Source organism: Heloderma suspectum, chromosome 1, assembly GCF_057233095.1.
Source record: "Heloderma suspectum isolate Gila_16-S chromosome 1, 16-S_ref, whole genome shotgun sequence".
NCBI lineage: Eukaryota > Metazoa > Chordata > Lepidosauria > Squamata > Helodermatidae > Heloderma > Heloderma suspectum.
The window spans coordinates 13,804,476-13,816,634 of NC_139458.1; the positions used below are offsets into that span (position 1 = coordinate 13,804,476).

The 12,159-nt window shown below is 46.7% G+C and overlaps 1 protein-coding gene across 2 annotated transcripts in view; it reads left to right on the plus strand.

Moving 5' to 3' along the window:
• The window catches only part of PRKCH (protein kinase C eta), a 156,490-nt gene that overhangs the window by 87,621 nt on the left and 56,710 nt on the right, over nucleotides 1-12,159 (plus strand). For both annotated transcript variants that reach the window (XR_014788084.1, XM_084836590.1), the window contains exon 10: nucleotides 5,121-5,275. Coding sequence is in view for 1 of the 2 variants with exons in the window: in XM_084836590.1 (XP_084692716.1) it covers nucleotides 5,121-5,275 (155 nt within the window). In the remaining variant the exon portion in view is untranslated. The remainder of the gene's footprint in view (nucleotides 1-5,120; nucleotides 5,276-12,159) is intronic.

Genomic DNA, 12,159 nt, shown 5'->3' on the forward strand with positions numbered 1-12,159 from the left:
AAAGTGGGTTAGATAAATTCCTGGAGGAGAAGGCTATCCATGGCTACTTGTCCTATGTGCTACCTCCAGTATCAAAGGCAAATTCCCCAGTTGCTGGGGAACGTGGGTGGGAGGGTGCTGTTGCACTTATGTCCTGCTTGTGAGTTTCCTGTGGGCAGCTGGGAAACTGTCGGCCACTGTGTGAACAGAATGCTGGGCTAGATGGACCCTTGGTCTGATCCAGCATGGCTCTTACGTTCTTATGTTAATTTGCACCTGGCTCTGATTAGTGGACGTGGGTTCTAGGAAGAAGCAAAGTATGTCCCACAAGCCCAGAGTCTGCCTACTTCTGGGCTGTGCCAGTGCTTTAGAAATGTTCAGTGTGACAAGCTCATATCAGGGTCACATCTAACAAAGCAACATGGCTGCCAGATCAAAGCAAAGGTCTCTTCTATCTAGTACTCTTGGCAGCTTCGGACGTTACACAGAAGTTGCTTGGGCCTTCAGCCAGCAATAGTTTCTTGCCTCCAAAGCTGCCAAGCAGATACCCTGGACAAGCAGACTTGTCAGTAGGGAGGTATGAGAAATTTGTTTCAGTTCACTTTTGATCCCAATATATCCAGTCTACACCTTACAGAACAAACACAGACTCGAACACAGTCTGCAGTCAAAGTCCGTACATTTCTGAGTTTGCAATGTGATTCGCATTGATTCTATACTTGGATTCCTGCATTGAGCAGGGGGTTGGACTCGATGGCCTTGTAGGCCCCTTCCAGCCCTACTGGTCTATGATTCGCAGACCAAAAAATTATGATCAATGGCATGCATGCGTTTTGAAGAATGCACATGAAAAAATGCATACTTTTGAAAAATGTGCACAAATATGCCTGAATCAGCGGGAGAAGAATGTGTATATTTCAGAGATGTGCACAATTGATGCGTACATTTGGAAAAGTATACACGGAAATGCGCACGGATTTTCATGCGGAAGGAGAAAAACAAAGCTCACAATCTGACACGGGCTCAGGTTCGAACACGCTTTGAGATGGAATTCAGAGAACTTCAGCAGGCTTGAGTTTTCCCCATTTGCACATCCCAAATTCTCAGGTTATTCTGGAGAGTCATCGCCTGCTGTTTATTGCCCTACAAACCTGATCAGGTTCTACATCCTGTGAGTGTAAGGTTTCTGTCCTTAGCTATTAGACTTGTCCTCCATGAATTTGTCAGAACTTTGTATGTGGTTCAGTAGAGCCCAGAATGAAGTACGAAGGGGGAAGGAGAGGAGTGTATCTGGTGAATGACAGCCCAGTAATAGAGCACAGAGTTTGCATGCAGAAGGCCCCAAAATTCAGTCCCTGACATCTCTGGTTAAAATGACCTCAGGTAGCATTGCTGGGAATCAGCCTTCTCCCTGAAATCCTGGAGAGTTACGGCCAGTCAACAATACTGGGCTAAATAAACCAATGGACAGCTGCAGTATAAGTTCCATCCTGCATACGCACAGCGGCCTCCTTTGCTTGGGGCTATGAGACACCACATCCGGCCTGATGAAGAACTCTAGAGAACTTGAAAAGTTGCTCACTATTTGGGAACATTTTGGTCAGTCCTAATAAAGATATTGCCTGAGTGTGGATGTTGGCATTTACATTTCTTCCCTGGAGATATCTTCAGGTACCAATATGCTATGTAATATTCCTGTTGCAAAAGGAAGTAATAAGGGCATCTCTTTAGTCAGCTTCCATGTTTGATGTCATCCTGATGGTACTGCAAAATCCCAGGTTTGGGGATCCTTCCAATGTGAAGACTTCCTAGCTCTTCAGAGCACATGCTTGGCAGGAATGCCAGACAGGTGGATGATATTTGCTGCAGACTGGTTTGACAACTTCCAGTTTGATCCCCAGGCCCATGTGCCAGCCAAGTCTTCAAGTTCCTCCTGACATACTGGCTTGTCTTCAGATTGATGGATGTAACTGGACAATCATATCTGAATTCATGCCAAACCACAGGGCTGGGCCAAGATATTTTGCCGCCTGGGAACGGAGCATCAAGTACCCATTTCCCCAAATCAAGGTGCACAGTACCCAAGGCTGGTGAAGTTATGTGGGGCACAAAATCTCACAAGTATCTTTTCCTGTCCCTGCCAATAAAAATGTAACAATAATAAATAAGTAATAGCTTGCTGCCCTTCCATGACACCAAAAATCAGCTGCCTTAGGCAGCCATCTCAATCTACCTAATGGCAGAGCTGGTCCAAAATGTGCCCAGGCAAGACCACAGCTGGAGGCAACCCCCCAGTCCGCCTCCTCCAATGCAGTCTTTGGCAACTGAGCTTGGACAGTGGCCAGATGTCACACCCAGTTCCTGCCAGGTCAATGGAGATAAAGGTTAAAGAGAGAAACAGGGCAGAAGGCAGCAGAATGAGTTTTCTCTTCATTGATCAGACCAAAGAACAGATCCAGCCCAGAAATTCATTTATACAGATCAGGCCTTGTCATGTGACTTGAGTCTAGCCTAGGGATGTTCAGGGGGCATTTTCCTGGTTTGGTTGGACATCTTGCAATTTCCTGCTGTGGTCAATGTTCGGGATTGGCACATGGAGTGCATCCTGGGACAGAAGGCTTTCCTTGAGAGTAGAGATGTACAGATGGTATAAAATCCATTCTGTGTTTCACAGATTGTCCCACACCTTTCGTTCTGTCATCCACCCATCAATAGATTTGGATTTGTTTTGTTTCTGATTTTGCACAAATGCAAATATCCGCAAATGCGCAGTTGTATATATTCACACGTGCAAAAATGTACACATTCCCCCCCCCCCCATGAGCATTTTCACACTTTAGCCTATGGGGGAAATGCACATTTTTGGCCAGGTTTTTTAAAATTTTGTGTATTTTCCTATGACGAAGTTTGCACAAAATTTGGGAAAGTTAGAAAACTGGTCTGCAAGTCCGCAGAGTCCACCCGGCAGGAGAAAAGCCGGTCCGCTGTGGAATCCGCGGGTCAGACTCATGAAAATCCGAACTCATTTGGTTCCGTTGCGGATTTCTCCAGCGTCCTTGCTCGAGAGCAGACGGCCTGGTTTCTCCACAATGACTGAGTCACAGCTCAACATTTGTTGCACAACAGCCCCTCTTTCCCAGACAAACCCAACAACTCCCCAAACCAAGAGTTTAAAGAGGTTTTTAAACATGTTTGTCAAATGAAGCCAGGCCATCAGCCTCCAGCACTATGAACGAAGAGAAACTCTTGGCCCCAGTCCACGAAAGCTTATGCCATCATAAAATTGGCTAGTCCTTACGATGCCACAAGACCTTTTGTTGCTTTTGCGGCAACAGACAAGCTGCCCTTCTGGACTGTGTCTACTTGTAACTCTTGGCAAGGATGACCTCTTGAGCGCTAGACACACAGAGCTACCTGCAAAATGGCAGGCTGAGTAATATGTGGTGCCTTAATACTTCTTTGCGCGTCTGTAGCGCAGTGGTAGAGCACCTGCTTTGCGTGCAGAAGGTCCCTGGTTCAAATTCCTGGCATCTCCAGGTAGGGCTGGAAAAACCTCTGCTTGAAACTCTGGAGAGCCCCTGCCAGTCAGTGTCAACAATACTGGGCTAGGTGGACCAAGGGTAAAGCAGCCTAAGTTCTATGTGGCCATTTAGATGCATAAACAAAATGCACACACCACACTCCTCCGAGATGTAACTACTGCTAATCTGTGGGGAAGAGAACTGAAACCTGCAGAACAGCAGCTCTAGCAGCCCGCAGAAATATTTTACAAGGCATCCTCAAAATCCTGTGTTCCCCTCTCCCCAAGCAAAAAAGGAATATGGTTTTTGACTGATCCTTAGAGGCAATAAGAAACACCACTTAAAATCATACAATAAAGCAAATTCAAAAACCACCAAAAATGACAGGAAAACAACAATAGCAATAAATAAATAAATAATGGGGCAGACAGGAAGACGGTTTTAAAGGCCAACCGATGAGAAGCATTTCTTACCTGCCTTTGAAAGACCAGCAGAGAGGAGGCTGCACAAACTTCTCTTGGAAGACAGTCCCACAGCATCAGGGCTGCTACAGAAAAGACCCTGCTTATGGTGGAGGCTAATTTAGCCTCTCCATAAATGGAATTTGGAGCGGGTCCTCCTCAGAAGGTCTTAAGTTGGATGGGGGCACTGATATGGGAGGCGACATTCCCCGAGATAGTGAGGATTAGGGCTTTCCAGGTAAGAACCAGATCCATAAATGAACTAGCATACTGTGTAGATGGTTCGGAACAGGTGATATATGTGACTATCAGTCCACACCTGACAACAGGTCGACCTCTGCATTCTGCAGTAGCTGCAGTTTCCTGCCTGTCTTCAGTGCTTACGTGGGTCAACCCACGTTACCTTAGCTGCATGGTTCTGATCTTGAGTGCACGATTCCCCCCCCCCAAATTAATGGTATGGGCCCCCTGATCTGGATCTGGACCCTAGTGTGTGTGGTGGTGGTAGGAGGCTTAACCCTTCTCCCCTCGTCATGCCTGCAATTAGCATTGCCAAACATGCTGCTATTGAATTGAATGGTTACTTTGGGGCCAATGGAAATTACAGGCGCAGAGGCCCCAGTCTGGATCAGCACTGCAGTAGGAGGCAAAGGGTAAAAAGCCTCCTACCCCTTACACTCGGGTTCTGATCCAGATTTGTGGAAAGGGGGAGCTGGCAATTTCTGTGTTTGTGTGTGGGTGGGGCGTGGGAGCACTTGTGGGCCAGCATCATGCAGCTAAGGTAACATGCAACTTGGCCCACAGTAGTCCAGTCTGGAGGTCAGCAAGCGCAGGTGACGGTGGTGGTCAGATCTCTGCTGCTATTTTTGTGATTGTTTCATTTTAACCAGTGGAAGCTGGCGGCTCTGAAGTCAGTGGGGCAGCGAATCCGCTCTGGGTTTCAGTAAGAACAAGTAAAGAAGCTATCCAAGGTGCCTTGGATAGCTCCTTTAGGGTTCTGACTGAAACCCAGAGCTGATTCATCACCCCAGTGACATCAGAGCCACCGGCCTCCACTGATTTTAACGAGGGTGGTTTTTAAGAACCTGCTTTGGGGGAAAATTTAAATATAATTAACAGGCTTCTGTTGACGATGGCTCCTGCTGTTGCCTCCTGTTAGGATCGCCTCTTCTTCGTCATGGAGTTTGTGAACGGAGGCGACTTGATGTTCCACATCCAGAAATCCCGTCGTTTTGACGAAGCCCGAGCCCGATTCTACGCTGCAGAAATAATCTCAGCCCTCATGTTCCTCCATGAGAAAGGCATCATTTACAGGTGAGCAAAAGCGCTGTGCGATAATTGCTCTTTTTCCATGACTTCTAAGGGCTCTGCCAAGTACTGTCTTGTGTTCATTTGGGCAAAATGGGGGCACAAACCCTTATGGGTGATTAGGTATAGGCAGGGTTTTCAGAGTCCACTTGTGACTTTTAACAGCTGCGCTGGAAGTACATGTTTGGAAGGTGCAACTTTCCCGGTGGCATAGCAGTGTGTTGAGAGACACTGCATCCTCCCAAATCGTCCCTTCTACACAGCTGTTGAAGACCCGGATATCCTATTCTGTAGGGAGTCTGGCAGCCATAAGCCTGCATGCATTTCTTGTGATTTCTCTTCGGATAATTTAGTTGTAGCTCATTTTCCCCCCACGTAGGATCTTGCTCCTTTTCCCAGTTTCCTCTGGGGGTAATCAGGGACTCCAGGACTGGAGTTGCACCTTCCTTGCGATGACCCTGTGGATGAGTTTCACATGTACAAGTGGCGCATTGGAGAATGAGAAGCAATATTCCCCCTGAGGATTTTCTCCCATCCCCTGCAAAGGATGACTTCACTGTCTTTTGTAAAACATCAGGGGCTATTGATCTGTAGACCCCCCTTTCGGTGTATCTGGTCTGGCACACTAGGTGTGAATTTCATAGGTCTGATGGGAAGCAGAGATGGACAATTCTGTCAGTTTTGCTTTCTATGGCGTCGGCATTATATCAAGCACAAGTCTGTTCCGCCCCATTTCTGCACAAGTTTGCAAATGTATTTTGTAAAGTCTGCACAAAAATGAGTACACATTTCTTGTGAGCATTTCCCCCAAATATATGCCTTTTTGTATGCTGTTTTCCCTAATGTACATATTTTAGAATTTTCCCATGCGGTTTCCCCTAATTTGTGCATTTTTGTATGCCATTGGCCATGCGGGCTGGGGATGATGGGAGCTGCAGTCCAACACACATCTGGAGGGCACCAGGTTGGGTAAGGCTGGTTCAGAGCCTTGTCTCCCACTGATGCAAAATGGCATCACTCTGGCGAAAGAGCGGTGGAGGAGAGTTTTTATTTTAGCTGGCCCACAGCCGATACCCGTTGACAGTTTTGCTTATCAGCCCTGTCGTGTTGATGACAATCCATGGAGGGTGTGAGCTTCTGAAAACCAGAAGAGCAGCGGGGGAGGTGCCTCTGCCTGCCTGCCCTCCCATGGCTGGCCGGAAATCACAGTTAGAACATGGGTGGAAGCTGGACTTTCTACGAATGTGGCGCTGCATTATCTAGGTTTATAAATGCAATGAGGTATTTATTCATCATACATGCAGCTAGTGGGAGAAGCTGCCCCAGCAATTCCTGCCTTAATATTGATTCTCTTTATGAGTACTGCAGTTCAGCTTTGCATTGTAGGTCTGCCCATCATTTTTATGTATGTATGTATGTATGTATGACATTTCTATACCTCCCAATAGTTGAAGCTTTCTGGGCAGTTCACAGTAATAATTGGGCAAAGGCTCCACTCATGAGGTTGTACTCCTATTCAATCATAACTTTACTCTGAAGCAAGTCAAACTAATATCAGTGGGGTTTACTCCCAGGGAAGGGAGCATAGGATTGCAGCCTAGAGGAGCCCAAGAGCCAGTGTGGTGTAGTGGTTAGAATCATCATAGAATAGTAGGGTTGGAAGGGGCCTATAAGACCATTGAGTCCCTACTCTGCCACGAAGGTCACTGGGTGACTTTGAGCCAATCGATGCCTCTCAGCCTAACCTACCTTCCAGGGTTGTTGTGAACCCATGTTCTGTGTGCTGTCAGCTTCAGGTCTTGGACTGAAACTGTCAAACTCATTCCTTCAGAGCCACTGTGGTGTAGTGGTTATAGTGTTGGACTGGGACTTGGGAGACCTGGGTTCGACTCCCCAGTTGGAAAACTCAGAGGGAAGGCGCTGTATGCACAAAACATCAAAAAGGGACTACTTCCCAGTTGGCCAGGAAGCTCACTGGGTGACTGGGCCAGTCACTCCCTCTCAGCCTAACCTACCTCACAGGGTTGTCATGAGGATACAAGGGAGAGGATGCAGATCATGTATGGCACCTTGGGCTCCTTGGAGGAAAGGCAGGACATAAAGGTAACAAATAAATAAAATGAAACTGCCTCCCCCCACAACCGCCCATGCTTACAACAAACCATGAGGGGGAACATGATCTCTCTCACTAACTACACCTCCTTGATGTTGCTATGCCTGTTGGCAGCCGGTTCAGCGTTACGTGTATATCATAGGACGCCTTTCACACTAACATAGTATTCATGATCATTGGGTGATGCAGCCACCAAGCGCATCTGTGCTGGGACTGTAGCTAGCAGGTGTGATCCCCGGTTTTACATGTTCAGTCAGCGCACCTGTGGGCGGGGCGAGGGAGAAGGAGGGTGTCTTAAAGAGCCCTTATGTGGTTGGGCCTTGCGGTCAAGAAACTGCCCCACCTCCTCATTTAGAGGCTTGGATTTGGGGGCCTTTTTGTCGCTTTCAACTCTCCCACTGTCCCTATTTACCCAGGTGAATCCTGGATTTTTTTGCAGCTGGCTCCAGGAAAAGAATTCTCCCGGTTTTGCCATTTGGAGGTACTGTGGGGATGTTTTGTTTTTCCAAACTGTCCCAGCGCCAGCTTCAAGAATTGCCATTGTTCAGGCTTCAAGATCCCTCCCTCTGAGGTTCTAGAAGTTAAATTTCTTGGTTGCAGATGCATCTTACCTGCAGTGTGCACACCTGTGATTTATTATTATATTATTTATTTTTTAAATGTCTATACTGCCTTTCTGGAAAAAAAACAATCAAGGTGGTTTACAAAAAATTCAAATCACAAACAAATAAAAACATAGTAAAACCTTAAAAAACACAGCAAAAGTATAAATGTTGCACACTGCTTGCCCTTTCACATACTCTGCAGCTTAGAATCATAGAGTTGGGAGGTGCCTTAGCGGTCATCTAGTCCAGCCCCTGCTCAGTGCAGGTGCTGCAATGCAGGATGCAATTACAGCATGGCTGACAGATGAATATCCAGCCTCTGCTTAAATACCTCCAGCGAAGGAGAACCCACCACCTCCCAAGGCAGAGTCTGTTCCATTGTTGAACAGCTGATAAAATTAGGAAGTTTCTCTTGATGTTTAGCCGAAATCTGCTTCCTTGCAATTTCCACCCCTTTGTTGTAGTCGTGCCCTCTGGAGCAAGAGAGAACAAGTCTTCTCCATCGTCTCCACGATATTTGCAGACCGCTATCATCTCTCCCCTTAATCTACTCTTCTCCACAGTGGCGCAGCTAGGGATTTTTAATTAATGGGCTTAATGATCTTCTGGGGATGGGGGTGGTGGGCTTTAGATAGCCATGTGTATTATTTCAGTTGTGAAGCAGACAGTGATCTGGCTTGCATGTAATGACAACCCATTGGTTTAAAAACCAGTGGGTTGTCACGCATAGGCAGGAATAAGCTGCTGTTATTGCACAATCCACGATCATCTTCTTCATGCATTACAGAATGTGACATCTGAACCTGGACCGATTTTATTTATTTATTTATTTATTTATTTCATTTCTATACTGCCCAATAGCTGAAGCTCTCTTAGAGGCTAAACCACCCAGCAATTAACCTATGGTTTGTTACTGGGTTAATTGCTGGGTTGTTTAGCCCCTAAACAACCCATTGGTCCGGGTTTGGATGTCATCCTTAGCAACTTACGAAGTTGCTGATCATGACTTGTGGGCTAAAAGTGGAAGAAGGCAGTATGTCTGCTTGTGCATGACAAGCCATCGGTTTTTAAACCAGTGAGTTGTCATGATGAACAAACAGGCCCAGCATTTCTCTTCTACCCATCTGCCCGTCACCATTCAATGCTTTACAACATGCATTTTAAATTCTCTTAAACCACAGCACCATCATGACTGCAGAAATAAAATAGGAGTTTGCTTCTGCTGTCCTGATGCTAAATACATTTACTTGGAAATAAGCATCCTTTTGTTGTAGAAAAGGGTAATACATTTTTCAAGTAAAAATCATAAAAACAAGTATCATGTACATGCCTGGCCATCTGCCCCCTAACTGTAAAATGCTTCTAAAGATAAGTGAGAAAGGATGCAGTTTCAGCCCCAGTGGGCCCTGGCATCACCAGACTGGTCCAGGTGCTGTTGCCATGCCTATTTGACAGTGGCTGGGTTAACACAGCATGATATCCCACACTCAGGGGTTGAATATGGGTTGAAAAGTGGGTTGTTGTTGAAACCTGGGTTGTCGTGTTGTCTGAACCCAGCTGCAGTAACAAACCATGGTCTGTCAACCACAAATAATCCACAGTTCACAACCCAACAACAAACCGTGTCTTCTCTTCTTGGGTTGTTCGCAATTAACAAACCATGGTTTGTTAGTGTGGCTCGGTTCAGACAACACGATAACCCATGTTTCAACAACAACCCACAGTTCAAAAAAACCCCATGCTCAACCCTTGACTATAGGTTATTGTGTTGTCTGAAGCCAGTCACTGAGGGTGTTCAGAGGATCGTGGGGGGGAAAGAAGCCATAATGGCTTCTCCCCTCACCCCTGCGTGTGCTGCATGTGGACCCACCATTCACATAATTACCTGCACCATAGCACGGGTTGGTGTGTCATCCGGACCTGGTGCACAGTGTGGGTGGCATCATACTTGCCCACAACCCCTACTGCAAGTCATGGATTGTAGGGCAGGTACAAAGCCAACCCCACTGTGTTGCGTTCAGACGACACACAAATCTGCGCTGCAGCGGGGTAATTATGTAAATGACGCATGAGAGCAGGGGGAGAAGCCAGGATGGCTACTTTTCCCTCTGTGATCATCCAAACCCAGACGCTGTCTCCGTCACCTGTTACTCTCTGGGAGGAGGGAGTCTGTGTTGTGGGGCCCTGACCCTGGCACTGAGGTCCAACTGTAGCTGCAGCACTCCTCCTCTGGGCTAAACGTACCGAGCTCTTCCCAGCATTCCTCATAGGATTTAGTTTCCAGACCCTTCACCATCCCAGTTGCACTGGTGAGGTTCATTTTGAACTTTTGATGAGCCATCATTATAGGCCAGTGATGCTTTTCTAGTTCGTGTAACTGGCTGAAAGAAAAAGCAGTTCAGGAGAGGTGACTGCTGCATCAAGGAATGCAACGTGCAACAGCAGCAGGCATCTTCACAATAGCGGGTGAGCGGCTGGGGGCTCAGGCATGCAAATGGGGGTCTTTCAGGAACACGAGCACAACCCCGCCTCTTCCCTGACTCAAGAGTCAGAGGGTGCGCTGTTCTTTCCTCTGCAGCTCAAGCAGGAACTGCGATGGCCTCATTAACAACCGGACCTTGGGGTTATTTTTACAAGAGGAAACAGTTCGAATATCTTTCCCTTTCCAACATTTTTTGCCTGCAAATATGAAGCAAAAGGCTGTGCATCGTGGACACTGTGACCCTCTGGCAAGGGGGAAAAAGTCCTTCCTGTGGATTGTGCAGCTGCGCCTCTTTCTCACTTCCCCTCTTGCGCATAAATACCAAGCCCCGAAGGAGAGGAGATGCCAAAGGCTTACATAACCCACATTCTTCTCCAAATAGCCACGACCAATAGCCGCTGACATTCAGTCCGTGCCTCCAAAGAGCTCTGCCTACACAGATCTGAACACCCAAGGCCTTTTCCTTTCTGTCTAATATATTCTCCCAGAATAAATTTCTTTATTTTTAGGAGCCCTCCAGTGTGTGCACTGACACATACACTTGCTCCAAGTGTCACTATAAATGTTTGAAAGAAAACCGATAACAGAATCGTTAGTAGGCTGATCTTGCAGAGGAACTGGCCATAATAAGAGGATTTTTTTCCCCCAGATTATTGCCGGTTGCTAGAGTAGATGGTAGAATATTGAATTTGGGTCATTTTTATGCTGGGCTGAAATAATGCTTTCAGACGTTGATATGTTGTGCTTACTGGCTTCTTGACATGTTCTCATTTTGTAAACTGCGTTTTATATTAAGTATGGCATGTAACAAACACAACATATTAATTATATAATTATTAACATTACAGTTCCTGCCTATGATAATAAAAGAGGATGTGTGTCTGTCTGTCTGCCCATCAGCACCACAGAGCCAGGACCGTGAAACCTGGGCGCCTGAAACTTGGCACGCATACACGGGGGACCCTAGGGGTATGCACCTTGGGGTTATTTTGTTTTTTAAATGCATTAATTAATTTTAATTAATTTAAATGTATCCATGTGGTTGGAGCCTGCAGTCAAATCTTCAGCCACTAGGTGCAGTCTTCCCTAACCAGTACATAACTTTGCAGTCCATACTGCTGGAAGCCAGGGGAGATTAGCAGGCCAAGGGACAGAGTTATATGCCTGCTTCTTCCCCCAGGCTGTGGGGCAGCCTCCCCTCAGTGGAATAGATTAGACAGACCCCTCCTTCAGGGGGCTACAGGAGGTGCACCAAGGCAGGGGCCATGCCTAGGGGTGCCAGTGGGCCTGGCTTCACTCGGATGGTGCAGGCACAATGTGTCGAACTCTGACAGCTGTGTAAATCTGCCTGAAGGCTCCACAGTATCAAACTAAAGGCTATTCCAGCCTGCAGTTAGTTGCTCGATGACAAGAGGAAAACACTTTATACATGATCAGAGGCACTTCTCTATATTATCCAGTGTTACTTCATATCTGTGTGTGTGTGTGTTGTAAAGAAGAGGCATAGCCAGAGATAGGAGGTGGATGAGATTCAAGATCGTGATTGACAGTACCTGTCAGCAGGGGTGCAGAACCTCTTTCTAAGAGGTTCTAATCCAGTGCTGCATGGGGCCGGAGGCAAAAGGACAGGCCAAAATACCAGAATACTTTAGCTTAAAGTTCCAACAGCCAGTGACTCAGCCTTGGGAGA